The sequence below is a fragment of the Lampris incognitus genome, chromosome 18 (genome assembly GCF_029633865.1).
Source record: "Lampris incognitus isolate fLamInc1 chromosome 18, fLamInc1.hap2, whole genome shotgun sequence".
Lineage (NCBI taxonomy): Eukaryota > Metazoa > Chordata > Actinopteri > Lampriformes > Lampridae > Lampris > Lampris incognitus.
In genome coordinates, this window is record NC_079228.1 from 24,976,377 (window position 1) to 25,003,198 (window position 26,822).

At 47.5% G+C, this 26,822-nt stretch overlaps 1 protein-coding gene across 3 annotated transcripts in view; it reads right to left on the reverse strand.

Annotated features, from left to right (window-relative positions):
* Positions 1 to 26,822, reverse strand: part of LOC130128731 (ephrin type-A receptor 7) — a 181,221-nt gene that overhangs the window by 42,365 nt on the left and 112,034 nt on the right. For all 3 annotated transcript variants that reach the window (XM_056298435.1, XM_056298434.1, XM_056298433.1), the window contains exons 5-6: positions 7,838 to 7,962; positions 934 to 1,198 (exon numbers count right to left, since the gene is read on the reverse strand). In XM_056298435.1, the coding sequence (XP_056154410.1) occupies positions 934 to 1,198; positions 7,838 to 7,962 (390 nt within the window). The remainder of the gene's footprint in view (positions 1 to 933; positions 1,199 to 7,837; positions 7,963 to 26,822) is intronic.

Below are 26,822 nucleotides of genomic sequence, written 5' to 3' on the forward strand. Positions count from 1 at the left end.
ATTGTTTAAAAATAGTATTATAGTTGTTAAAATGTTAATTTTGGTGTCAGTCGTTTCCTAACAGACATATGCATTAATATCTCAAATGGGTATTTATCTTGACAGAATATAGTTTAAAATCCGATGGTCATTGTGACTACCCATGGTCGTTTTAGGTAAGAGTGAAATCCCACTTGTTCTTTAAAAAAATGAAGGATCGCCGATTCGTTTCTGTTTTGATATAATTCGTTTTATTTCGCCTCGCTGCCTTGCACCGCTGTGGCACAGGTGTATGTTGTCAAAGAGCTCCTTAACAGTTTCGGCAACATGAGGGTTTGAATGCAGACACTCTTAAGATTAGATATAACATCATTAAACCGTACCCCAACTTGCCCCCCTCCACACACACACACACACATAGGAGTGAGACATTTAGCCCCCTGCTGCTCTAGTGGTTGTTAGTGGCCCCCAGCAGAACACACACTCCCTCTGGTGGTGTTTCTAAATGAGCGGGTATGAAGCAGGTAACTGCTGAGTTTCAGAGCGTGGGTGCTAAGCCAAGCCATCTCTTGGATAATTAAATGTTTTAAAAGAAGGATTCATAAAGAATTAAAATTGAGGTTTGTGCATCTGCACATAAATACATACATACACACGCTGGGAGAAGGCACAGGGGACATGCTATAAACCTGCACAAACGGGAACCGTTTCACAGCTGACTTGGAAAATCCCAGATCTTCACATATTCTCAGACACAGGCACATCTCTCTCTCTCTCGGTCTCTCATCCTGTTTCTATTTCACTCACTCTGACAGCAGGCCTCTTTGTGTGGGCTGGCCAGGCGCCTACACAAACCCCTATCCCAAGTTGCCTGGCAGCCCTGGAACAAGGAAGAGGAGATAGAGGAGAGAAAGCGAGAAGGAGAAGGCGGGGGAAGTGATACCGGCTACTCACACTCGCCAAGTGTCTGCAGCTCCAGGGGGGTGCTGTATGCTCCGTAGTCGATGGGTGGCGGAGAAGAGGAGGAGATGGATGAAGAGGATGAGGCGGCAGAGGAGGAGGAGGATGAGGAGAGAGGGGGGGAGGAGAGCGATGAGGAGGGCGCCGGCGTGGAGAAGGGGCGGATGAGGAAAATGTACGTGGTGCCCGGTTTGAGGTTATTGACACTGATGCGGGTGGCAGAAGTCTTCACTGTAGAGTAACTCTGGTCTTTTTGTTCCTGCGGAGGGGAGGGAGAGAGAGGCAGAAAAAGACAAGAGCAGAGGCGTGAGAAGTGTAGGTGGAAGCCACTTGTGTTTATTTTAGGAGTTTAGTCAGAACGCTAAGAAAGTGCAAGACAGTACTGAATTCACACCACATGCTTCGCTGATGTTTGCACGTACTGCGAGAGTGAGTTGGAAGGAGGAGAGAAAGTTTTAGAGATCTGGACAAAGTCTGAGGAGAAAAGGTGATGCCAGAGCCATTGTAAAACAGGTTGAATGGAAATGTAGTCTCATGAAAAAGCCGGTCAGAAAAAACACCGTTGCATTTGTAGGAAAGGTACTCAGATGACTAAAAATGGTATTCAACATGTTCATACGCAATGAAAATGAGTCCAGCCATGCACAAGGCTGTACAGTGGGGGCAAGGGACGGAAAACACACATTACCATCATTCTACTTGTTCACTGACGTTTATTCCCCAACCCCTCATAATAGTTATTTGGCATCTCTGCCTCATTTCAGCAAACGCCACTCTCTCTGTGCATCCATCACCCCTTTGCATGTCAGTAAAATCCCTCCAAGAGAATGAGTGGTATGTTCAGAATGCTTTGCTTCTGGAGCTGGCATACACACATGCACGCAAAGCTGCATCAGTAAGAATACATACACACATGCACGCAAAGCTGCATCAGTAAAAATACATATAGACATGCACACAAAGCTGCAACAGTAAAAATACATATACACATGCACACAAAGCTGCATCAGTAAAAATACAGTACAGAATCAGTGATATGTATGAGGGCATGGTATCATGCAAAACCTGAAGCTTTGTATGGCGAATATCATGTGTTCGTGTGTGTGCATTTATGTGTGTGTGTGCGCACGTGTATGTACATGCATAAACACATGTATATATTTTCTTGCTTGCAGGTGGTCATAGGATTTGGAGCTGCCTGCGTGATCTTTAATGCTCTTTTACACTACACGTGTGCATGAATAAGCACTGCATGGAAAGCCAACAAAGGACATATAGAGGGGGGGGAGTTAGGGGAGGGGGGGAGCAAAAGAAATTGAGAGAGAGAGAGACAGACAGAGAGAGAGAGACAGACAGAGAATGAGAATGCCGGCTGTAATGAGTGCCTCTTGTGGAGTGAGATAGAACAGGATGTGGGACAGGAAAAAAGAGCAGAGACAAACAGGGGTGGACAGAGGTGGTGGCTACATGGACGAAGCCTCGTAACAGCACGGAGGCAGTGGTGGGGTTAGACGGAGGTTAAAAATGAAGGTAAAAGGAGCAAGAGATTGAACACAGGCAGAGGGATACTGAGGGAGGGCGGAGGCGGGGGCAGGAGCAATGGTGAGGGTCAGGGGAGGAAGACGAGGTGAAGAGCAGAGATAGAGAGAGAGAGAGATTAAGGAAAAGATGGTACGCTAAAGATAAAGATGAGAATTTAAAGGGTGGCACAGAGTGTTTGGAGAGATTTATGTGCCAATATAAAGGCAGAGAGTGAGAAAATATTGTAAGTGATAAACTGTACCTACTGCAAAGATAACAGTGATAACAAATAATGAAAAACAATTAAATAAGACAAAAGGAGAGAAAGGACACATAACTCTTTACAAGGGACACAAAAAAAAAATCACTCCAATGAAGTATGTCAATGAAGTGAGTTTGGAAAGGTAATGCTGATTTACTGGAGTATGGAAAGAGTGTGATGATGGACAGATGAAGGCAAGATGTGTGATAAGATAAGAAAGTACAAATATTAACGCAGTACTGATATTCTCATTGTCTCATACAATGCAGCCTGTCAGGACACTGGGAAGTAAGTTTTCACATTCATAGATTGTACGCCAATATCATCACCAGCAGACACAACTACGGCAGCATTTCAGAAGACTGCTGAGTATTATGGCGGCTAATGGAGTTTTCACATATATATTGGGATAGTCCAACCTTTGGGGTTTTCCTCTGTGTGGAGTTTGCATGTTCTCCCCATGTCTGTGTGGGTTTCCTTCGGGTGCTCCGGTTTCTTCCCACAGTCCAAAGACATGTAGGTCAGGTGAATCGGCCATACTAAATTGTCCCTAGGTGTGAATGTGTGTGTGAGCCCTGTGATGGCCTGGAGGCCTGTCCAGGGTGTCTCCCCGCCTGTTGCCCAATGACTGCTAGGATGGACTCCAGCATCCTCGCGACCCTGAGAGCAGGATAAGCGGTTTGGATAATGGATGGATGGATGGAGATATATGGAGATACATGTCCAAACCATCTCAATCTTGCCTCTTGCTTTGTCTCTAAACCATCCAACCTGAGTTGTCCCTCTAATATACTCGTTCCTAATCCTGTCCTTCTTCATCACTCCCAATGAAAAGCTTAGCATCCTCAACTCTGCCACCTCCAGCTACCCCTCCTGTCTTTTCGTCAGTGCCACTGTCTCCAAACCATATAACATAGCTGGTCTCACAACCATCTTGTAAACGTTCCCTTTAACTCTTGCTGGTACCCTTCTGTCGCAAATCACTCCTGTCTTTCTTCTCCACCCACTCCACCCTGCCTACACTCTCTTCTTCAGCTCTCTCCTGCACTCCCAGTTACTTTGGACAGTTTACCCCAACTACATATATAAACTTATCCACCTTCGTCACCTCCACTCCTTCCACATTCTACTGTCGTCCCTCTTTTTCACGCATAGGTATTCCATCTTGCGCCTACTGACTTTCATTCCTCTTCTCTCCAGTACATACCTCCACCTCTCCAGGCTCTCCTCAACCTGCTCCCTACTCTCGCTACAGATCACAATGTCATCCGTGAACATCATCGTCCACCGAGACTCCTGCCTGATCTCGTCCATCAACCTGTCCATCACCATGGCAAACAAGAAAGGGCCCAGAGCTGATCCTTGATGTAATCCCACCTCCACCTTGAACTCATCTGTCATTCCAACCGCTCACCTCACCACTGTCACACTTCCCTCATACATATCCTGCACGACTCCTACATACTTCTCTGCAACTCCCGACTTCCTCATACAAAACCACACCTCCTCTCTCGGCACCCTGTCATATGCTTTCTCTAAATCTAAAAGACACAATCGAACTCCTGGCCTTCTCCATCAACACTCTCAAAGCAAACATCACATCCGTAGTGCTCTTTCCTGGCATGAAACCATACTGCTGCTCGCTAATCATCACATCTCCTCCTAACCTAGCCTTCATTACTCTTTCAGCAGACAGCAGGGCGCTCGATGGTGTTTGCGGCAGAAGAGCCCAATAGGAGCATGAGCCCTATCGGACTAACGGCACAAACATCAGATGGCATGCAGAGGAACCACTCTGCTGGTCAATGGATGGCGTCACTTGACAAGCAAGCTGTCACTGCGGGGTAACCTCTTTATCTAGTGAGCCCGTTGCACTACGGTGTACCGTTAAGGAATGGGTTCTGAGGTCCAGAGGGACTGTTCGGCGGGGGCACGACACCGACTGTCTTAACTACTGTGCAAGGTGTGGTGTAAGGAGCGCTCGATGGAAAAAGCACTTGCGAGGAGAGCTTGTGTGCTTCCCGAGTTTCAACTGCATCACAGTCATCATCGTTTCGATGGACTGCTGAAGCGATTACTCTTTCACATATCTTCATGCTGTGGCTGATCAACTTTATACCTCTGTAGCTGCTACAGCTCTGCACACCACCCTTATTCTTGAAAATCGGTACCAGTACGCTTCTTCTCCACTCCTCAGGCATCCTCTCAGTTTCCAAGATTGTGTTAAACAACTGTGTGTGTGTATATATATATAATCCAGTGAGTCACGTAAACTCTTTGAGACAGCACAAGCCTGTTTCCTGCCATAAGCAATTATTTAAGATCATTTTGCTCCTTATTTGTTGAGTACTTTCCCTACCATTGAGTGTTTCTTTAAACAACGTTTTACATTTAGTATATATATATATATAAAATTATATATGGGTGGCACAGTGGTTAGTATGCTCGCCTCACAGCAAGAAGGTCCTGGGTTCAAGCTCTGGGTTAATCCAACCTTGGGGGGTGTCCCGGGTTGTCCTCTGTGTGGCGTTTGCATGTTCTCCCCGTGTCTGCGTGGGTTTCCTCCGGGTGCTCCGGTTTCCTCCAAAGACATGTAGGTCAGGTGAATCGGCCGTACTAAACTGTCCCTAGGTGTGTGTGTGTGTGTGTGTGTGTGTGTGTGTGTGTGTGTGTGTGGGCCCTGTGCGATGGACTGGCGGCCTGTCCAGGGTGTCTCCCCGCCTACCGCCCAGTGACTGCTGGGATAGGCTTCAGCATCCCCGTAACCCTGAGAGCAGGATAAGTGGTTGGAATAATGGATGGATGGAATGTGTATATATATATATATATATATATATATATATATATATATATATATATATATATATATACACACACACACACACACAGTATGTACAAAAGTATTAGGACACCTGGCTTTTATGACATCTCATTGTAAATCCATAGGCATTAATATGGAGTTGGTCCCCCCTTTGCAGCTATAACGGCTTCCACTCTTCTGGGAAGGCTTTCCACAAGATTTTGGAGTGTGTCTGTGGGAATTTTTGCCCATTCATCCAGAAGAGCATATGTGAGGTCAGGCACTGATGTTGGACGAGAAGACCTGGCTCGCAATCTCCGTTCTAGTTCATCCCAAAGGTGTTCCATGGAGTTGAGGTCAGGGCTCTGTGCAGGCCAGTCAAGTTCTTCCACACCAAACTCACCCAACCATGTCTTAATGGACCTTGCTTTGTGCACTGGGGCACAGTCATGCTGGAACAGAAAAGGGTCCTCCCCAAACTGTTCCAACCAAGTTAGAAGCATAGAATAGTCCAAAATGTCTTGGTATGCTGAAGCATTAAGATTTCCCTTCACTGGAACTAAGGGGCCTAGCCCACCCCCTGAAAAACAATCCCATACCATTACCCCTCCTCTACCAAACTTGACAGTTGGCACAATGCAGTCAGGCAGGTAATGTTCTCTTGGCATCTGCCAAACCCAGACTCGTCCATCAGACTGCCAGACAGACAAGCGTGATTCATCACTCCACAGAACACGTTCCCACTGCTCCAGAGTCCAGTGGCAGCTTGCTTTACACCACTCCATCCGATGCTTGACATTGTGCTTGGTGATGTAAGGCTTGCATGCAGCTGCTCGGCCATGGAAACCCATTCCATGAAGCTCCCGGCGCACAGTTTTTGTGCTGATGTTAATGCCAGAGGAAGTTTGGAACTCTGCGGTTATTGAGTCAACAGAGTGTTGACGACTTTTACGCACTATGCGCCTCAGCACTCGTTGACCCCGCTGTGTGACTTTACGTGGTCTGCCACTTCGTGGCTGAGTTGCTGTTGTTCCTAAACGCTTCCACTTTTCAATAATCACTTACAGTGGACCGTGGAATATCTAGCAGGGAAGAAATTTCACGAACTGACTTATTGCAAAGGTGGCATCCTATGACAGTACCACGCTTGAATTCACTGAGCTCTTCAGAACGACCCATTCTTTCACAAATGTTTGTAAATGCAGACCGCATGGCTAGCTGCTGGATTTCATACACCTGCGACAATGGGTCTGAATGAAACACCTGAATTCAATGATTAAGCGGTGTGTCCCAATACTTTTGCACACACACACACACACACACACACACACACACACACGTATATATTCGGCTATCCGGATATTAATTCGTTGAGTAGGTATTCGGTTTTCGGGTATTTTTTTCCCCTCTTTTTGCTAAATGCAGGCTATCAGTAAAGGTGAGTGACGAGTGATTTGTGATTTTTTTTTGTCAGAAATCTTTCGGAGTATTACACTGTTCAGCCTACTGCTATGGCTAGCTCATTAAACGTGTTGTTATAACATAAAGATGGGTGTTTTGCATATTTGACTGTTGTTAGGTTCAGGTTGTAAAACTTTATAGACTTAGGTTAATAGTTGACTGAAACCTGGAACTGGATTTGGTCCTCGTGCACTGCACTGCGGCTGCCCAGTGCTCCTAGTGTATAGGAAGGGTTAAATTCAGACGACAAACTTTGCGAGTACTGAGAAACGACAACAAAGAAATAATAAATGAATATGAATCTTATAAATCACAAATCTTAAATTTGTTGGCGCTAGTATGCCGTTTTTGCGCTTCTGTTTCACAGCGCTTTGTTGGGCATCATCTCGGAGTCGGAGCCTATTATAACGAGCATTTATGTAGATCCACAATTTATCCATGATAAGAAAAAAGGTCACAAGCTTTAATTGTGTCACAAGAAGTGCACAGAGAGGACCTCGTGCAACCAAATCCCCCAGGATTACTACAAACACGCATCAAAAACACCAAACCTGTTGGAAAATGTTTTTTATTAACAAATAACACAAACATCAATACAGTATAAAAACAGAATCCTTAATTAATGCCTTTAATTAAACCGAAAGACACATGTTGCACCGCTATGCCGTCCATCTCAGCCGAACAAGAGGTTTTTCCTTCCAAGTTCTACAAAATGTCACACTGAGACTAAGCGGCATCCAGCCGTGAATTTATTTTGGACTGTGGTGTGTGGTATTATAAAATAAGTAGAGCAGCAAAATTAAGGAGCATTGCAATTTAAATGTGTGCGTGTACATTTGTGCGGGTTAGTTTACCTTCTCGTAGTATTTGACCTCATACTCGGTGCGGCTGCTGTTGGGATAGGAAGGCTCCCTCCACACCAAGGTCACACTCTTCTGTTCAATTTTCTCAGCTCGCAGTTCACTGATCAGAGAGGGCGCTACAGGAGGAAGGAAGGAGAGAGGGAGAGAGAGAAAGAGAGAGAGAGAGAGATGTGGTGGTTAGCTAAGAAATATCAATTATGAAAATGACAGCTGTAGGAGTTTTCTCTTAATAACACGACCGACACCGATCGGTCTGTCTTCCTTCACATAAACCACATTCCAAACTTCACCACCTGTTTCTGGAAGGGACAGGGCTATTTTTTTCTTTTTTTTTTGGTGGTTTTTTTTCTCCCTTTTTCTCCTTAATTGTACTTGGCCACTTACCCCACTCTTCTGAGCCATCCCGGTTGCTGCTCCACCCCCTCTGCTGATCCGGTGAGGGCTGCAAACTACCACATGCCTCCTCCAATATATGTGGAGTCGCCAGCCGCTTCTTTTCACCTGACAGTGAGGAGTTTCGCCAGGGGGATGTAGCATGTGGGAGGATCACACTATTCCCCCCAGTTCCCCCCTCCCCTTGAACAGGCACTCTGACTGACCAGAGGAGGCACTAGTGCAGCGACCAGGACACATACCCACATCCGGCTTCCCACCCGCAGACACGGCCAATTGTGTCTGTAGGGATGCCCGAACAAGCCAGAGGTAACACGGGGATTCGATCCGGTGATCCCTGTGTTGGTAGGCAACGGAATAGACCGCTACGCTACCCAGCTGCCTCCCAGAGCCAATTTTTTTCATGAGGTTAAAGTAATCCTTAAGTTGAAACCTGGCACTAGAGTCTAAACTCAGGAAGGGTGCAACAGTGAAAGAAGGAAAACGAACAGCAAGATGGGTTGTTGGCATAAGAGAGAGTGAAGGCTACACAAGGATGTCAGGAGAATAGAGGAAGAAAAGAAGTGAGAGGGTGAGAGGAGATGACAGGTAAGGAGGTGAGAAGTAATGAATCAATTATCTAAGTAGCTTCGTATCAGGAAGACAACTTTATTGCACTCATCAACGATCCATGACTCTGCAGAGACTGCACTTGCACACGCGTGCACGTGACATCGAACAGGGCCTGGATCAGTGTTGTGAGAATGACAGCAGATCCATACTGATATGGACTGACTGACAACTCTGCATTGACAGGAGGCTAAAGGATGGAGACTATCTTAATCACAAATCTGTCAGTCTGTCTCTCGCTTCTAAACCGACCTGACTCATAACTTTTTCTGACTCAATCCGACGGACCTGCAGTGAAATGCTGGCAAATATTTTCACCCCCATTTTCGATCAAGTTGGGAGAAGAAATGCCCAAACAAAACTGTAAGCTCCAAAACATGGAAAATGAGCATCAGTGAGCGTCGGATCAATAGCTAATCAATTCTATTATGCAGAAGGGAGTACTTTTTGTTCAGATGACAGAAAGTCCAGTTTTAAAATTGGTAAGCACCAACCATTCTAGCCAGCAGTGCCAACTTCCCTTTGCTTAACGAGCAAGCTAAATGAGATGTCAATCAAATATGCTGGGGGAAAAAAACGAGTGTATAGTTGAGTAGGTCTAAAGGCCATCATGAGAGTGAAGGGTGGTTTTATTGGGCCTTAACCATCAAATTTGGAGACAGGGGAAAGTATAGAGGGGAATTTATTGCTTTCATCATGTATCTTCTATTTGATTTGGTGTGCTGTATAATGCTTCAAAATGGCTAAGTTTCCATTTCCCCCACAAGGGTGTTTGGCCATTTATGCTCACTTCTTCTGTAATGCAGCTATGTTATTCTCTCCCTCCTGTCTTTCTGTCTTGTGCTGTGTGTGTCCCCCCGCTTTTCTCCCCAATTGTCAATTGTATCTGGCCAATTACATTACCCCACTCTTCCGAGCCATCCCGGTCGCTGCTCCACCCCCTCTGCCGATCCGGGGAGGGCTGCAGACTACCACATGCCTCCACCGATACATGTGGAGTCACCAGCTGTTTCCTTTCACCTGACAGTGAGGAGTTTCACCAGGGGGACGTAATACATAGGAGGCTCACGCGATTCTCCCCAGTTCCGTCTCCCCCCCAAACAGGTGGCCCAACCCACCAGAGGAGGCGCTAGTGCAGCGACCAGGACACATACCCACATCTGGCTTCCCACCCGCAGACACAGTCAATTGTGTCTGTAGGGACATCCGACCAAGCCGGAAGTAGCAAGGGGATTTGAACCGGTGATCCCCGAGTTGGTAGGCAATGGAATAGACCACCATGCCACCCGGACGCCCCTGTGCTGTATATTTCTGATCACACCTTTGTCTGTCATTCATTTCTATCCGCTTTTCTCAACCACCCTGACCCCCTTACCAATCCTGAATGGTGCGAGAGTCACTTCCTGTTTTTCTTTATGTGACCTTTAACTATTAATCTCCCTCCTAAATGAAACTAAAACACATCCACTTATGAGCGCTAGCGTTCACATACATGCAAGCACACACAGGCATGCATGCACGCACGCGTTCATTCATTCATTCATCATCAGCTGCCTCTCCAGGGTCGGGTTGTGGTGGCAGTAAGCTAAGTAGGGCATTCCAGATGTCCCTCTCCCTAGCAACACCCTCCAGCTCCTCCTGGGGGAACCCAAGGCGTTCCCAGGCCAGATTGGACATGTAGTCCCTCCAGCGAGTTCTGGGTCTACCTTGGGGTCTCCTCCCAGTTGGCTGTGCCCGGTAAACCTCCAAAAAACCCTCCAAAGAAAGGCGCCCAGGAGGCATCCTAATCAGATGCCCGAACCCCCTCAACTGGCTCCTTTTGATGCGAAGCAGCAGCAGCTCTACTCCAAGCTTCCTCCGGATGTCCAAGCTCCTCACCCTATCTCTAAGGCTGAGCCCAGACACCCTACGCAGGAAGCTCATTTCAGCCGCTTGTATCTGCGATCTCACCCTTTCGGTCACTACCCAAAGCTCATGACCATAGGTGAGGGTTGGAACGAAGATTGACTGGTAAATTGAGAGCTTTGCCTTCCGGCTCAGCTCCTTCTTCACCACAGTGGTCCAGTATAACGTCCGCATTGCAGGGGGTGTTTTGCCCATGCATGCACGTGCCCCCCTGCATGAGATCTAAATTTGAGAAACACACTCACATGCTTGGCTGCTTACGTCAATCTATTTAAAGCACGGACATCCGGTCTCCACCTCATAGTCGTAGGATAATGAAGTCATTTTAGCCAGCGGATCAAAGTCAAACTTAATCTACCTGTCGGTCATTCCATCTTTCTCTGTCTCTGTTTTGATCTCTCTGCTTTAGAAAGGAAGCAAGCAAGGAAGAAAGAAAAACCACAGGTCTTTTCCATAATTCATGCTCACTTCCGTGGCTGGGACTTTGTTCACAAAGGTGTGTATGTGTACATCAATGTGCGTGTATGTGTACTGTATTGGTGTCTATTTCTGTGGACTAATGACTGTTGAATCCACTGCTACTCTATCTGCCCTATCTGTAACAGCAGGTCAAAAGTTGAGAGGCAAAATATCAGAACAGTTTTGCCAAGGGCCACCACTCTGTGTGCATGTGTGTGTGTTTCTTCTGGATCGCCACCTGGCTGTGGTGGAGAAGCTTGCGTGTACCAATAATCCCATGAGCTATGCCGTCCGGAGCTTAGCTCATGGTAGGGTCACCCAAGGTGGATAGGTCAAGGGGGAGGTTCCAGATGAAGCACAACCCAACAAAGACCTCAACACTGAAACTGGCGAAAAATGTCTCCAGGCCATAACGGCAGTGAAGGTGGGTGAAGGCTGCAACAGAGGTTGGTCCCCAATCGTCTTGGTTCTCTATGCCATTGGACGCTGGCCACCCTCTGCCAAGGACTGTGTGGTGGCTGCAGGCGCATCAGCCTCTCCACATAACAAGCTGTCACGTGCAGGCGTCCTCCCATTATGTGGCTCCAGGATCAACCTCTATGCCCACCTGAGGACCCAAAGGGACCCAGAGGGAGGATGGCCATAATCGACCCCGAGTGACTGCCAATGATGATGATGATGATGACGATGATGTATGTGCGTGTGTGTGTGTCTGCACACATAGCTACCAAACACTGCCAAAACTATGGCATGAAAGAAAGTAGGGAGGAAAACGCACAAACAAATGAGAAATCGAGAGTGAGTCAAAAAGGAAAGCTGTAGAGATGGGGGGTAAACAGGCAGAGGAGAGGCAGAGATGGTGCAAAATTAAGTGAATATTAAAAGGAATAAAAAGAGAAGAGTCTCTAACACTCACCAACACAACCCAACCCCTTGTCCACACGTACGGAAACAGAACCCTTCATACCAAATTAACAACATATCGCCAACTTGTTCCCCCCCATCTCCCATCTACAACTGCAGACTGCTGCTCGCTATTCATCCCCTCTGTGTTGGATTATGCATGCGACTGCTGCCTGCCTCCAAACACCCAACTCCAAATTACATCACAGTTCAATTGGACACACAAAAAAGGATTTTCAGACAAGCGCCAATTCTACACAAAAGCACACACATGCTAGCACCCATACACACACTTTCACAAATGTACTGTGTGGACACTCACAGACACACAGCCATGTGAAGGCATGTAATGAACAGCTAAGACAGCGCTGCGGCATCTTGGTCTCACAGGCAGCGAGTGGTTTGTTATTTGTATTCAAGGACACCAAACAATGGTAACTAAGTGGATGTAATAGTTACTAAGACACACACAGTCAAACATGAGTGTAGTTGTGCACAAGAATTTCTGCATACGCACACAAACACATTGCTGGTCAGAGAGAGTATATGACTCTAAAGGTTGTATAGTTCTTGCTCGGTTGCCATATTTCTGGGGAGGAAATTGATAGCAAGTGCCCTCCGAATTGGGTATCGCACGCGCACACACACACACACACACACACACACACACACACACACACACACACACACACACACACACACACACACACACACACACACACACAGATATGCCAACACACGCACATGCATGCACCATCACACAGTCATTTCAGCAAGCAATATAGCAGAGGTGATGGCCTTGCAGTCTTCAAACCTTTCCAGCTTTGCTGTGGAAATGAAAAGCAGGCGTTTTCAAAACCTCATCATGCTGCAGGAATCACATGGCAGACACGCTGATAGGAACTTGTTACAAAGACATACAACTTTTGATGGGATCCCATATGAAAGCTCTGCAGTACAAATATCAATCACTGATATAGATAATGGCCTGTCAGCTTCAAAGGGATGTTATCATGAGAGGAAACGCCAGGCATGAGGTGGCTCTGTGGGGAAACATCTGAGACGGTATAATAGACGGACTTTGGCAAAAAATGGTCGCCACACAACACACAGTTGCACCTGTACCAGATACAAATACAGCCGAGTAAAGGGCTGTGATTATGCAGACACACAGGGGTAACGTGGTGGCTCTATTCCCAGGTGTCCATGGCAGAATTATCTGAGTCTGGCACAAAATGGCAGGTGCTGCTGTAGGCCTTTGCATCCATATGCAGCCAGATGAGGTGCAACTGGCATCTCCTTTTCGTTATCAAAGGACACAGGCAAAGGAGCTGCACTTCCCAGGGGCAATGGCACAGGCAGGGATAAACATCTCTCTGTCTTTCAAAATACTCTTTTCCTCTTTTTCCCCGCCATCCTCACTTCTCTCTTTACTCCATCTCTTCTGTTTCTGTCCAACTTTCTCTGCCTCCCGCGAAGGCTCTCTCTCTCTCTGTCTCATGGTCTTATCCATCTCATTTTATCTCCATATCCTGATTCTTTCTCTCCCTCTTTATCTCTCTCTCTCTCTCTCTCTCCTCAAGAGAATCTGTTGTTCCCTGCAGGCAGGTTTGTGCCTCTGCTGAGATGACATCCATCTTGTCAGGAGATTTCATTGTTCTGCCTTCTGCTAATGTAGCTCTTCTTTTTTGTGCACGTTTGTGTGTGTGTGTGTGTGTGCACGTGTCATGTAAGAGTAAGAGAGAGAAAACCCTTCTGTTGGTCTCTACTATCAAAATACAGACTCCTTGTGACTACGTATGCATCAGGGATAGAGAGACAATGCAGTAGGTAGCACGGTGTGTGTATCTGTATGGTCTGTTCATGTTCGAATAGTGAGCATCACTCCTCCTGAGTTTGTGCCTACGCTGAAAGGGACAGTAAATATATTTAAGTTACTGATGGAAGAGAAGAAGAAAAGTTTTTTTTTCTTTTACTACATGGCCAAGGCTCCACTCATGTCTACCTGCAGTATCGAACGCATTTATTGTTAAGCATGTTTGTTATGTCCATCCGTTTTTTCTCCCCAATTGTATCAGCCAATTACCCCACTCTTCCGAGCCGTCCCGGTCGCTGCTTCACCCCCTCTGCTGATCCGGGGAGGGCTGCAGACTACCACATGCCTCCTCCAGTACATGTGGAGTTGGCAGCCACTTCTTTTCACCTGACAGTGAGGAGTTTCACCAGGGGGACATAGCGCGTGGGAGGATCACACTATTCCCCCACAACCCCCCCCCCCCAACGGGTGCCCTGACCGACGAGAGGAGGCACTAGAGCAGCAACCAAGACACATACCCACATCCGGTTTCCCGCCTACAGACATGGCCAATTGTGTCTGTAGGGACGCCCGACCAAGCCGGAGGTAACACGGGGATGCGAACCGGCGATCCCCGTGTTGGTAGGCAAGGGAATAGACCGCTACGCCACCCGGAGGCCCCATCTTCTATCATTTCTATTTTTTACCAGTGCAGGCTAGGGCTGGATACACTGAGTTATAAGATACATAATTTATTGTCAGATTGCCCCTTTCACATGAACTCATTCTGTTGGAAACTTCAAGCAGTTTGCCGACACACACCCCTTTATGATCCAAAACCACTACTCGCTGTCGTTTTTGTGTTGAGAAATCGTCTCCTCGTTCTTTTCAGACGGCAACTTTGATAAATGTTATGCGAGCTCTCAGCAAAGCAGAGATTAAATTACAGTATGCAGCACAAACGGCTTTCAGCAATTTTGTCAGACGTGTTACAGCAAGCCGACATTCAGTTCAGTCACTTACGACCATCCACTGAATAATCAATTGCAGATAAACAGAGGTGTGAAATGAGACAAAAAAGAAGTCGCTATTCTGCTTTAAGGCAAACGGCACCGCATGGGGACAACAATTTCTTATTTAACACACTCATGTGTGACTGCTATTTAAAAAAAAAAAAAAAAAGAGGATTTGGCACCATGCATTCAAACATTTCGGCATCTCAAACAAATATAAGCCAGTCTGTCAAAGAATCGCAAAAAACTTCAAATGTGTTCCTCGCTCCTTTACAGCAAGGTGATGCATACAAATCCCCCCTTGAAAAGAGACAGGTTGATCTTGTACCCAGTGTTTGAAACCCTGTAGACCTTTCTGGTCACGAATGCAGTCCTGGCATCAAACCCCCATTACATTAGGATGCGCATGAGCCACACACATTCACACGGCCACCACACATTCTTGTGTGTGTGTGTGTGTGTGTGCGTGTGTGTGTGTGTGTGTGTGTGTGTGTGTGTGTGTGTGTGTGTGTGTGTGTGTGTGTGTGTGTGTGTGTGAGAGATTAGGTGAGTGACTGTGACGGCACCTAATAGTGTTGTATGGGAACTGCTGCCCCACCCAGGGTTCACTATCTGGCAGCAGGCCTTGCTGGTTTAATCTGTGGCTATCAGCCCAGCCCAGCAGAGGAGTGCTATCTGGCAACCTGCCCCCCCCCCCCCCCCACCCTCACAGTCTAATCTGCTCTATCAGCATCCCGCCACCTGCCTACCTCGGCCCGCACGGATGTGTACACACACACACACACACACACGCACACACACACAAACAAACAAACAAACAAACACAGACACACAGACACAGACACACACACACGCACACACACACACACACACACACACACACACACACACACACACACGGATAAAACCACTGCAACCGCTCCATCATTCTATCCAAAATAGGACCAAAAGAAAGACCAATGGGAGGAGGGCTGGAGAAAAGGAACAATGTAGTGAGATGGGGATGGAGGGAGGGATATTACCCAGAATCCTGCTCCAGAGGAGAGGTGGCAGATATAGATATGGACATAATCTTTGGTTATATTTCATTTACATCCTTGTATATGAAAAGAGCCCACGATGCAGTAGTCTGGTACTGACATGCACGCACACACACACACACACACACACACACACACACACACACACACACACACACACACGGCATTTCAGTTTTATGGGGGGGAAATTGGGTTGGGATGAGGTTAAATGTGCAGAGTGACAGCAAGAGTCTGTCTCCCTCTCTCTCTCTTTTTTTTTTTGGATTTTCCCCCCTTTTTCTTCCCAATTGTATCCAGCCAATTACCCCACTCTTCCGAGCTCTTCTGGTCGCTGCTCCACCCCCTCTGCCGATCCGGGGAGGGCTGCAGACTACCACATGCCTCCTCCGGTACATGTGGAGTCGCCAGCCGCTTCTTTTCACCTGACAGTGAGGAGTTTCACCAGTTTTATAAGGTGCGTAGAAGGATCACGCTATTTCCCCCAAGCCCCCCCCCCCAAACAGGCGCCCCGACTGACCAGAGGAGGCGCTAGTGCAGCGACCAGGACACATACCCACATCTGGCTTCCGCAACATGGCCAATTGTGTCTGTAGGGACGCCCGACCAAGCCGGAGGGGAGAGTCTGTCTCTCTGTCAGACACATTAAAAAGTCTTTCTATTAAGTTTTTTTTTAAAAATGTCCCAAACACAAGTAAACTCAAGCATGTGTGCAACTTAAAATGCAATTTAATCCAGCGAGAACTGTAACCGCACTCTCCGACGCTTGGTTCTCGTTGTGAGAAGTGTCTCTGAAAGTCCATTTGAAATGGGAACGTGACTGAGAACATTCGATTTGCAGCCACCGGCGACCTTCAACCTTACCTTGACCATACTCTTAGAATGAAGAAAGCCAACAGGATGCTCGGGCAACGTTTTATAAAGTACACCACTCATTCCCCCTGCAGAGATGGGCTATCAGTCACAGTCTACCCTGGCATGCCCACATCTCTTAAAAAGACATTTTAAGACCTAACTTGATTTAAACGAGCAGACTGTCTTCCCCTTGTTTTCCTTACTGTCCATACACACCTGCCACTCCTTACACCGCATTTTACAGGTCGCGGCACCAACTCAAAAACTCCCACCAGGAGGGGAATCTGAGAAAAGCAGATTTTCTTAAACTGCCCTCAAAAACTGCAAACCGGTTGCACACCCCTGGAGCCGGTGGATTTCTGCCTCCCCCCATTTTCTAATCTTATTTTTCCTTGGCCTCAAGCAAGAAAAACACGGTCTGAAAACGGCACGTCCGGCAAGCCAGACAGAATTTGCCTGTGGTCGAACATCCAGGAGACAAACCCAGACGACGGACACACACCACGTACGGGCTGAGAGCAAGTCTGCGGCAAGAGTTGGGCTGGGGAGAGAGGAGAAGGAGAGCGCTCTATCTACCCACACAGACTAGGCAATAAAAAAAGTGAATCACACACACACACACACACAGTGTTTGTATCTTAAACAGCAGGGTGCCATCTTAACCTGACAAATAACAAAACCTGAAAGGCAGAGGATGACACGCACACTCACACGCAAAAAGTACACACACCTGACAGATGAAGGATAAAGAGCTCAAAGGAAACTGGAAGGAGAACATGAGGAATCAGGGGGAGTTTGAAGAAACAACGATTCTTTCTCGTCTTCTCATGCAGACAAAAGCAGGAGGCAGTATCCTCACCTGGAGGGACTTGCTACTGACCCTCGGGCCCTGTGCAGACCTCCGATTACCAAAATAACCTTGTGTTGTGCATACGTGAGCATTAGCGTGGGAAGGGAGGGGGCTGCAGCTCCCCCTAGTGGTGGGTGCAGCCCCCCAGTAGTAGCAGGTGGCAACATCTTAGATCCAACAGCATGCCTAACTTTACCTAACGTACAAATGAAAAAAATAATAAATAAATAAAACAAAACTTTATTTTAAACAGGGGGCTAGGGCTGTGTGGAATGTACATGTGTAATAATAAAGTGAGTAATCATCCATCCATCTGTCCATTATCCAACCCGCTTGTCCTGCTGTCAGGGTCGCTGGGATGCTGGAGCCTATCCCAGCAGGCATTGGGCGGCAGACCAGGGTGTGAGAAAACACTCCATTCAAATCTGCTACACACACACCTTACAAACAAAACAATGACATCATACTGTAGCGCCCGGGGGAGGCGGTCGTTCTGACTACCGACGGTTCTGCGCTGGGGGAGCGCAATGGCTGATGGGACTGTTAATGTTAAGATTTAAAATTGTGTTTTAATGATGTGGTGTTCATGTTGTGGTTATTCTTGTGTTGTTGTTTTGGGGGTTCGACTCAGACTAAGTTGGAGACCATTCACTGACTAACTGACTGTAGGACCATGACTGGGACTGATGTCGGCACTTGGTACATGGGGGGGGGCTCGTTATGTTGTTGTCAGTTCTGGTCCGTTCTGGCCGGTGTGAATAAAGGGGCATTCCCGGGGTCGTGCGGTGTATGGGGCACGGGAGTTGTGATTAAAAAGAGATCTCTGCCTCTCGACTCATGCTTCCACGCCGGCTCGCCACAATACCTTTAGGTTTAGTTGGCGGCCCCCCTACTTGAAACATCTTCCCCTGCGCCTGAGCATGAGAGTCCGTGCACTTGTTTGACTCGTGTGCACGGGTGTTTGCACATGTGATTTGTTCGCCCCTTAGCTCTGTTTGGCCACATAAAGAACGCAACAAACGGTTCCCTGCAAAACAAGAAATAGCCTGTGAACCCACACAGAAGAGCGCACAATTGTAAAGACCCTGAGAGTGCCTCTTCATAGACTCCAATTATAAACGGAGAAGTAGGCAATTAAAATTCCCATCAATGGGTGACAAAGCGTCTTAAGTGGCTGGGCTATAGTCCTGAAAAGTAGCTTGATGACTCTATTCATTTGCTGCCCGCTGAAGCCTCACCTTCCCATCACTTCTAATCAAGGAGCCAAAGAGGATCTGAACGCCTCCACATAGAGGAGGAGAGAGGAGAGGTGTGTGTGTGTGTGTGTGTGTGGGGGGGGGGGTCAAGGGAGGAGGAAAGGTGGAGAAGACATTTTAGGATTGAAAGAGGAGCTACATTGAGAAAGTCAAGGAGTAAGAAGTGGAGTTTTGTCAGTAGCCTTGGCAGTTGAGAAGGTGTTCATTCAGGTAGGGAAAAATAAACCTGAATGCTTTCATGTCCTCGGTGTAGGTGTGCTCGCAATTAAAGGCTCGACCTTATAAATATCCAAACTGAGGTGTCTATAAAGAAGTCAATCACGGAGAGTGACTCGGAGGAATCGCAAACCATAAAGTCAATATTAGAGGTAGAGTTAAGCCTCGCCTCGCCTCGCTCATTGTCTTCAATCTCCCCTTTTTTCTACTGCATCATGACGTGCCAACATCAAACTTCTCTGTCTCTTTGGTTTTCCTCTGACCCCCAACGGTATTAACGGCATTCCCTTTTACCCTGATTCCTGGTTACTCCTTCTCTGCTCTTCTTAATGTTCTCCTGTATTCTTCACCGACACCAGCAAAACTACAAAACCAGGGGATGTCAAGGTGGTGTGGTGGTCTATTCCATTGCCTACACGGGGATCGCCGGTTCAAATCCCCGTGTTACCTCCAGCTTGGTTGGGCGTCCCTACAGACACAACTGGCCGTGTCTGCAGGTGGGAAGCCGGATGTGGGTATTTGTTCTGATCGCTGCACTGGCGCCTCCTCTGGTTGGTCGGGGTGCCTGTTCGGGGGGGGGGCTGGGGGGAATAGCATGATTCTCCCACGCGCTACGTCCCCCTGGTGAAACTCCTCATTGTCAGGTGAAAAGTGGCGGGCGACTCCACATGTACCAGAGGAGGCATGTGGTAGTCTGCAGCCCTCCCCGAATCAGCAGAGGGGGTGGAGCAGCGATCGGGACGGCTCAGAAGAGTGGGATAATTGGCCGGACACAATTGGGGAGCAAAAGGGAGAGGGGGAACAAACTAGAAAAACCATACTCTGCTCCCATTCTTGGCAACATACACAATGAAGGAAACACATTCATAATGTAACAGACAATTAAATCCACCTCTGGTCGTAGTTTAAGACATATAAAATGCTCTGCTGGATGTGATAAATAGTCTGATGTGTTTTTTTCTCCAAAATAAGTTATCAGAAGAATCAGAATCATGTTTATTGGCCATGTAGGTTTGCACATACATAGAATTTGACTCCGGTTTCGTGGCTCTCTCAGAGTACTTAACAGAATAACAACACTACAACACAACAACCTTCAGATATATACACAAGGATTGACTTATACAGGTGAAATGCGAGGTTATAAAGTGCAATGGTGCAGAGAATATATCAGAGATGCTGCAATAGATGTTGCAGGTTACTTACCTACATTCCTGAGATAGATCATCTTGTTAAAATCCTGAAAATCACATCTACTCCTTCTCCTTCATTAAAGAATCAAGAATCTATGGCTAGGCAAATTATCCCCGCCCTCAATTCAAATCTCCCCCACCCCTCACCTGCAGGGCATGCACCTGCTCACCATCGACTCTGTTCATCAAACACTAAGTTCTACTTGTTTTCTGGTTTGCTTGCTACTGTATGCGACACAATGGCAAGTGGTCAGGAGTAATTCAGCCATACATGTTCGAACTGGAAACCGATGCTGAAGAAGAAGAAGAGCAAATCGGACAGGGTCGCTGAGGCTTGTTAGCACCAGTGGGGACGAGGAGGCTAGTTGGTGTGATTGTGGAGCCTTCATCCTCCTCACTGAACCACTGGTTCACTTTTTTGGGCCAGCATGGTAAGTGGCCCCTCACCACCTCCACTACACTGGGCGGGGGTGAATGTACCAGACGACTGAGAAGGACGAGACAGACAAGAGCGATGGCAGGCTGGCGTGAACGGAAAGAGAGATGGAGGGAGATGCTGCGTATACCACGGACAGCATACTGTGCCGGGCGGGCCCGCTGCCGGGCGGCTGCCACTGTGAGGAAGTGGAGCCGGGGAAGGGAGGAAGGGGTGCGAGGTGGGCCGGGGGAAAGACTGGGAAAGCTCTCTGTGCCGGCCAGATGTGTGGCCAGCTCCGTCTCTCTTGCAACAGACTTGCCACAGTCACGTTCAAGTGGATGTATCGGCATGGTAATGTATTTTATGTATCGCCCTCTAGAAATGCAACGGTACTAGATAAGATGAGCCGTCAGCTTGACTATGTTATCAGTCTGCTAATAATATGTCGCTAATGTTAGATAAACCTTGGCCAGGCTAACCAGCCCTGATAGGTTATCCCCCTTGTAAAGAAAAAACACTCAGATGTGCTGTTGGCAAGAAGCGCTCTGAACACCATAGAAAGTCTCTGGTGAAAAAGAGAAACACAAAGTTGATCAACATGTCGGCTGGTACTCGCTGTGTCCCCAGGAGAAATGGATGGCACAGCGTCGGGCTTCATTATAAGTTTTGTGGCAAAACCCATCTGTTTTTGTGATAAATTTTCACAACAGTGGTCTTGAAAATGCTGCTGCGAATCCACGTTTCCTCTCTGCAAGTTTGGCTGGGACATGACGATTGTTCCAGCTAAACTGCAACCGTTTCCCCGGGATTTTCAGACCCGCCGGTAATAAATGACGGCTCAGTTTCTCCTTTTGTAAATGTGCAGCCAAAAACAAGACAAGTCTCTGCCATCGTTTTGAAAACTAGTGAAACTTACAGCTAACAAAATTACAATGAGTAGCTGCACCGCCTCTCCTCTGGCTCACATCACTGAAGCGGGTGCACATAATGATAAGTAGAGCACCACCCCATCCATTAACGGGACAGGTTCCTTATGTTTGTGATGTAGGAAACCCCGCCTGTCTGAATCCCGTTTTTTCGAGACTGTCCTTGGTACACTGCAGATTCAAAGCAGATATAGTCAGCCATGGTGTTGACTATTTATTTTGCCCCTGATATGTCTTGTAACATTACCCGAACAGCACAAGGGCATGTTGACAAGGTTAAAAAACTTGATTTTCATCAGAGGGGATCTTTAAGTAAAACTCACACAACCCCCTGACTTCTTTAATCCCGTGTCCCGAACTCATGTTCAGCACAGAGTTGCTCCTTTCCTCGACGCTCAACTCACATTTTTCTTTTTTCTTTTTGTAGAGTCGCCAGCCGCTTCTTTTCACCTGACAGTGAGGGGTTTCGCCAGGGGGACATACAGAGTGGGAGGATCACGCTATTCCCCCCAGTCCCTGCCCCCCGAATAGGCGCCCCAACTGACCAGAGGAGGCGCTAGTGCAGCGACCAGGACACATACCCACAACCGGCTTCCCACCCACATATTGCGGGTGGGCCAATTGTGTCTTTCGGGACACCCGACCAAGCTGGAGGTAACATGGGGATTCGAACCGGTGATCCGTGTTGGTAGGCAACAGAATAGACCGCTATGCTACCCAGATGCCCTCAACTCACATTTTTCACGTAGAAATGTGCCCCCCCCCACACACACACATACACACAAGCTACATGGTTGTGACAAACAACCCTCTTGTTGTTTTAGAAATATGCAGGACAGTATATATTTCTCGAATGGCGTCGCCACTGTCCTTCTACGTCCAGAGTGCCTGTAACTCACACACCGCACGGCTCGCTTCTCTCCATTCGACTTCCTCTCCCCACCTCCCTCTCTCACACCGTCCGCTCTTCACTCATCCCTCTGTCTCCCCTCCTCCTTTCTCAGTACGCATCCATCTCTCAACCCTATGTCACTCCATGGGGACCAGTCATCTGAAGCCAGAGCGGTAATCCTCTCAGGATATTGAAATGCCAATCCCTCCGCCGTGACCCACACCTCCAGCCCATCACAATATCTTCCCTCGCCGCGATCCCTCCTCTTCCTCTCTGCCTCAACTAAAAGGCTTTGAATGTCCCAGCAGAGGCCAGGGATGGCGATGACAAGCCCTTGTCAGGGTCTGAGGGGGGATGTTTTGATCATGCACACACACACACACACACACACACACACACACACACACACACACACACACACACACACACACACACACACACACACACACACACACAGATGTACTTTGCATCACTAAAGTATGCTGCCATTGCATTTTTCCCTTGCCATGCACTCAAACTCACACAGACAAATCAAGTGTGTGATCCGATATCCACAGCATAAGGCAAGTGCACAAAAAAAGGACACAGGCAAATACTGTGTTACACACGCACCGGCTGATGCATGCTTACACACACACACACACACACACACACACACACACACACACACACACACACACACACACACACACCAATTCCACAGCTGGATAAGAGGTCCCTCAAGCCTTAGGCAAAACTGATCCCTCATTTACCCGACCCACACTCCGTCTGATCACGCAACTCCAGACACCTTTCCACCCCGCTCCCTTCTTCTCTTTATACATCCTTCACTGCTGCAATGACAGCCGGGGGAGTTCTGATAAACCCCCACATGGCCAGGAGACATTTCTGCTGCCCCCTGTGCCTGTGCAAACATGTGCCTGGTGGACCTGAGCTCTTCTTCACATAATTCAATTTGCTTTTGATAGAGGGTTTTACGGCCACAAGCTCTAAGAGCTTTTTCCACGGGCTTTTAAGCGCCACTTGGGGTAAAAACATGAAACGGGAAAAACATGGATGCATACATATACATTGACCCGTTGTGTGTGCCTGTCTTTCTTTTATGGTGAGGTGGGAAGAGGGGGGGTGTCTGGGCAAGAAGCCCATTGTGCCTTCCAATACTCGGGCTCTTAGCTGTTAGAAAAGTTTGACCAGGTCGTTTAAACCCTCGTGGTCTCTTTGGGCCCTCTGCCTCAACTACCCTTGCCTGATTTAGATTACGGCAGAGGGAGCTTTTCCACTTTGCCCTGTTTCACCTACTGCTCACAAGCTAACTGGCTGAAAGGAGCCAGATGCAGCACATTGCAAGAGATGAACTGACAGCCAGCATGGGGTGAGGATGAGGAAGGACAGCAAGACAAGTGTGAGTGTGTGTGTGTGTGTGTGTGTGTGTGCGCGCGCACGCATGGGCACGCAAGAGCGTTTGACAGTGTGTGAGAGCATGTAGCTGAGAATAATGGCCTACACACCCTCTCATATAGGCATGCACGTGTGTGTGTGTGTGTGTGTGTGTGTGTGTGTGTGTGTGTGTGTGTGTGTGTGAGAGAGAGAAAGAGAGAGAGAGAGAGAGATAGCAAGACTGAAAGGGATAAATGGAAAAGGAGGTGTGGATGGTGGGATGGCCACCGAAAGAGTGAGAGAGAGAAATTACGATCTATGAATAGTGAGTGAATAGTAGGACCGCGCGCCAGACAGGGAAATGAAAAAGGAAATAGGGGTAGAAAATAAAAGTGAAAGAGGGGAAAAAGAGGGTGATATAGGTTTAAAAAAAAGTTTAATTGAGAAATAATGAGGTAGCAAGAAAAAAAGAGATCGGGAGAGGGAGGGAGGGCGAGAGAGAGAGGGAGAGAGAGAGGAGAGAAGATGGAAAAGGTGAGAGAGAGAGGGGGAGAGAGAGAGAGCGAGAGAGAGGAGAGAGAGAAAGAAGATGGAGAAGGTGAGAGAGAGGGAGAGCGAGAGAGGGAGAGCGAGAGAGAGGGGAGACAGAGAGAGAGAGGAAGATGAAAAGGTGAGAGAGAAATAGAGTGACGGCATGTTTGCTGGTACCTGTGTTAGCGTCTTTCTAAATCCCTGCTACAGTATTTATATAAAAAAAAGGGTTTTGATGGTGTATACGCTCATCATGGAGTGTGCACGCAAGCACACGCACGCACACACACACACACATATACACACACACACACACACACGCACAGACAAACACTCAGTTCACTTCGCTGTAAGGCAAAGCTGGGGGCTGGGGGCAGAACATGACGGTGGGTTCAGGTTAGCTAGTTAGCTACTGATCTGAGGCATGCTTTGCTGACCATGTGTGGAAAACCGCAGGCATTATAAGGATACACTTGAGTGGCGAGGGCGCTTTCAAGGTAGAGGTGAAACGAGATATACTCTGTGTGAAATGAGAGACATGCCAGACTCTGCTCAAATACGATCTGTCATGTTCTCTTTCGGTCGGGCTTACGTCTCCATCTCTGTCAAACACACATGCGCACACACACACACATGCACACGCACAGCATTAAAACTATCACACCAGATGTCAGTCTAAATCCTCTCTGACACACAAAGTCTTCTCAAATGCCTGTGAACACCCTCTCCTAACGCCCTCGCGAATCCCCTAGGATGACACGACCAGCGGGACAGCACACACCCTAATACCCAATAATAACCAAGCATCAATGCCATGGCAACCGCCAAGATTATGAAAAACACGGAGGAAGAGATAAAAAGAAAAGACACACAAAGGAAGAGGGGGATGAGGGGAATAAAGTTGTCATTGTGGGTTTGTCCCTTTCTTATCTTCCAAGGACACAGTGTCCTTACTGGTGGAGGCTGGAGATGTCGGGGTACAGCTTTACAGCCGGGTACCACAACGCCCACAATAGCTGAGTTCATCATCCTAGGGCAACCTCAATCACGTCGGCTGTTTTTGTGGAAAAATATCCGTACTGCAAATTAGAAATTGGGGTCCACGAAAATATTCAAGAGCAACTCAGTAAAGCCAAGCTCCCGTTGCTATGTGGTCCCTATGTGGTCCAGATGTCCAGATGTTACACTTACATAACCCTTCATTTGACAGTCGGTCAGCAAGGGAATCTGGGGCACTGAAACACACTTGCACGAATCTCTGCACTCTTTCTGACCGAATTGCATTATCTCCCCTTTTTTATTCCCATTCCACTGCTCAACCACAATTTACTTTAATCCACCCTCCAAATAAACACACACGCCATCAAACAGAATAGGGTATTATATAAAAACAAGTATTATATACAACCAAGTATGTGTTTATTTGGAGGGTGGATTGAAGTAGATTAAGGCTAAGCATATATAGCGTTTTTTTCCGAAACCGTCGATGGTGTTGAGTGCTCGACTAATGAGGAGCGGAATATCAACACGGATACAGGAAAAAAGATTTTAATGCATAGCAGTACAGGCCTGTTTTGTGCGTCTCGCACTCATTAGCAGCTGATCTCACACTCATATATATATATATATATATATATATATATATACACACACACACACACACACACACACACACACACACAAACACCGATCAGCCAAAACATTAAAACCACAAATGACGGGGCGTCCGGGTAGCGTGGGAGTCTATTCCGTTGTTTACCAACATGAGGATCCCGGTTCGAATCCCCGTGTTACCTCCGGCTTGGTCGGGCATCCCTACAGACACAATTGGCCATGTCTGCGGTTGGGAAGCCGGATGTGGGTATGTGTCCTGGTCGCTGCACTAGCATCTCCTCTGGTCGATTGGGGCGCCTGTTCAGGAGGGGAGGGGGAACTGGGGGGAATAGTGTGATCCTCCCACACGCTACGTCCCCCTGGTGAAACTCCTCACTGTCGGGTGAAAAGAAACGGCTGGCCACTCCACATGTATTGGAGGAGGCATGTGGTAGTCTGCAGCCCTCCCCGAATTGGCAGAGGGGTTGGAGCAGTGACTCGGACAGCTCAGAAGAGTGAGGTAATTGGCCATGTATAATTGGGGAGAAAAAGGGGGGAACCCCCCCCCCCAAAAAAAACCCCCACAGATGACAGGTAAGTGAATAACATTGATTATCTTGTCACAATGGCACCTGTCAAGGGTGGGCTGTATTAGGCAGCAAGTGAACAGTCAGTTCTTGAAATTGATGTGTTGGAAACAGGAAAAATGAGCAAGCGTAAGGATCTGAGTGACTTTGACAAAAGAGACATATTGT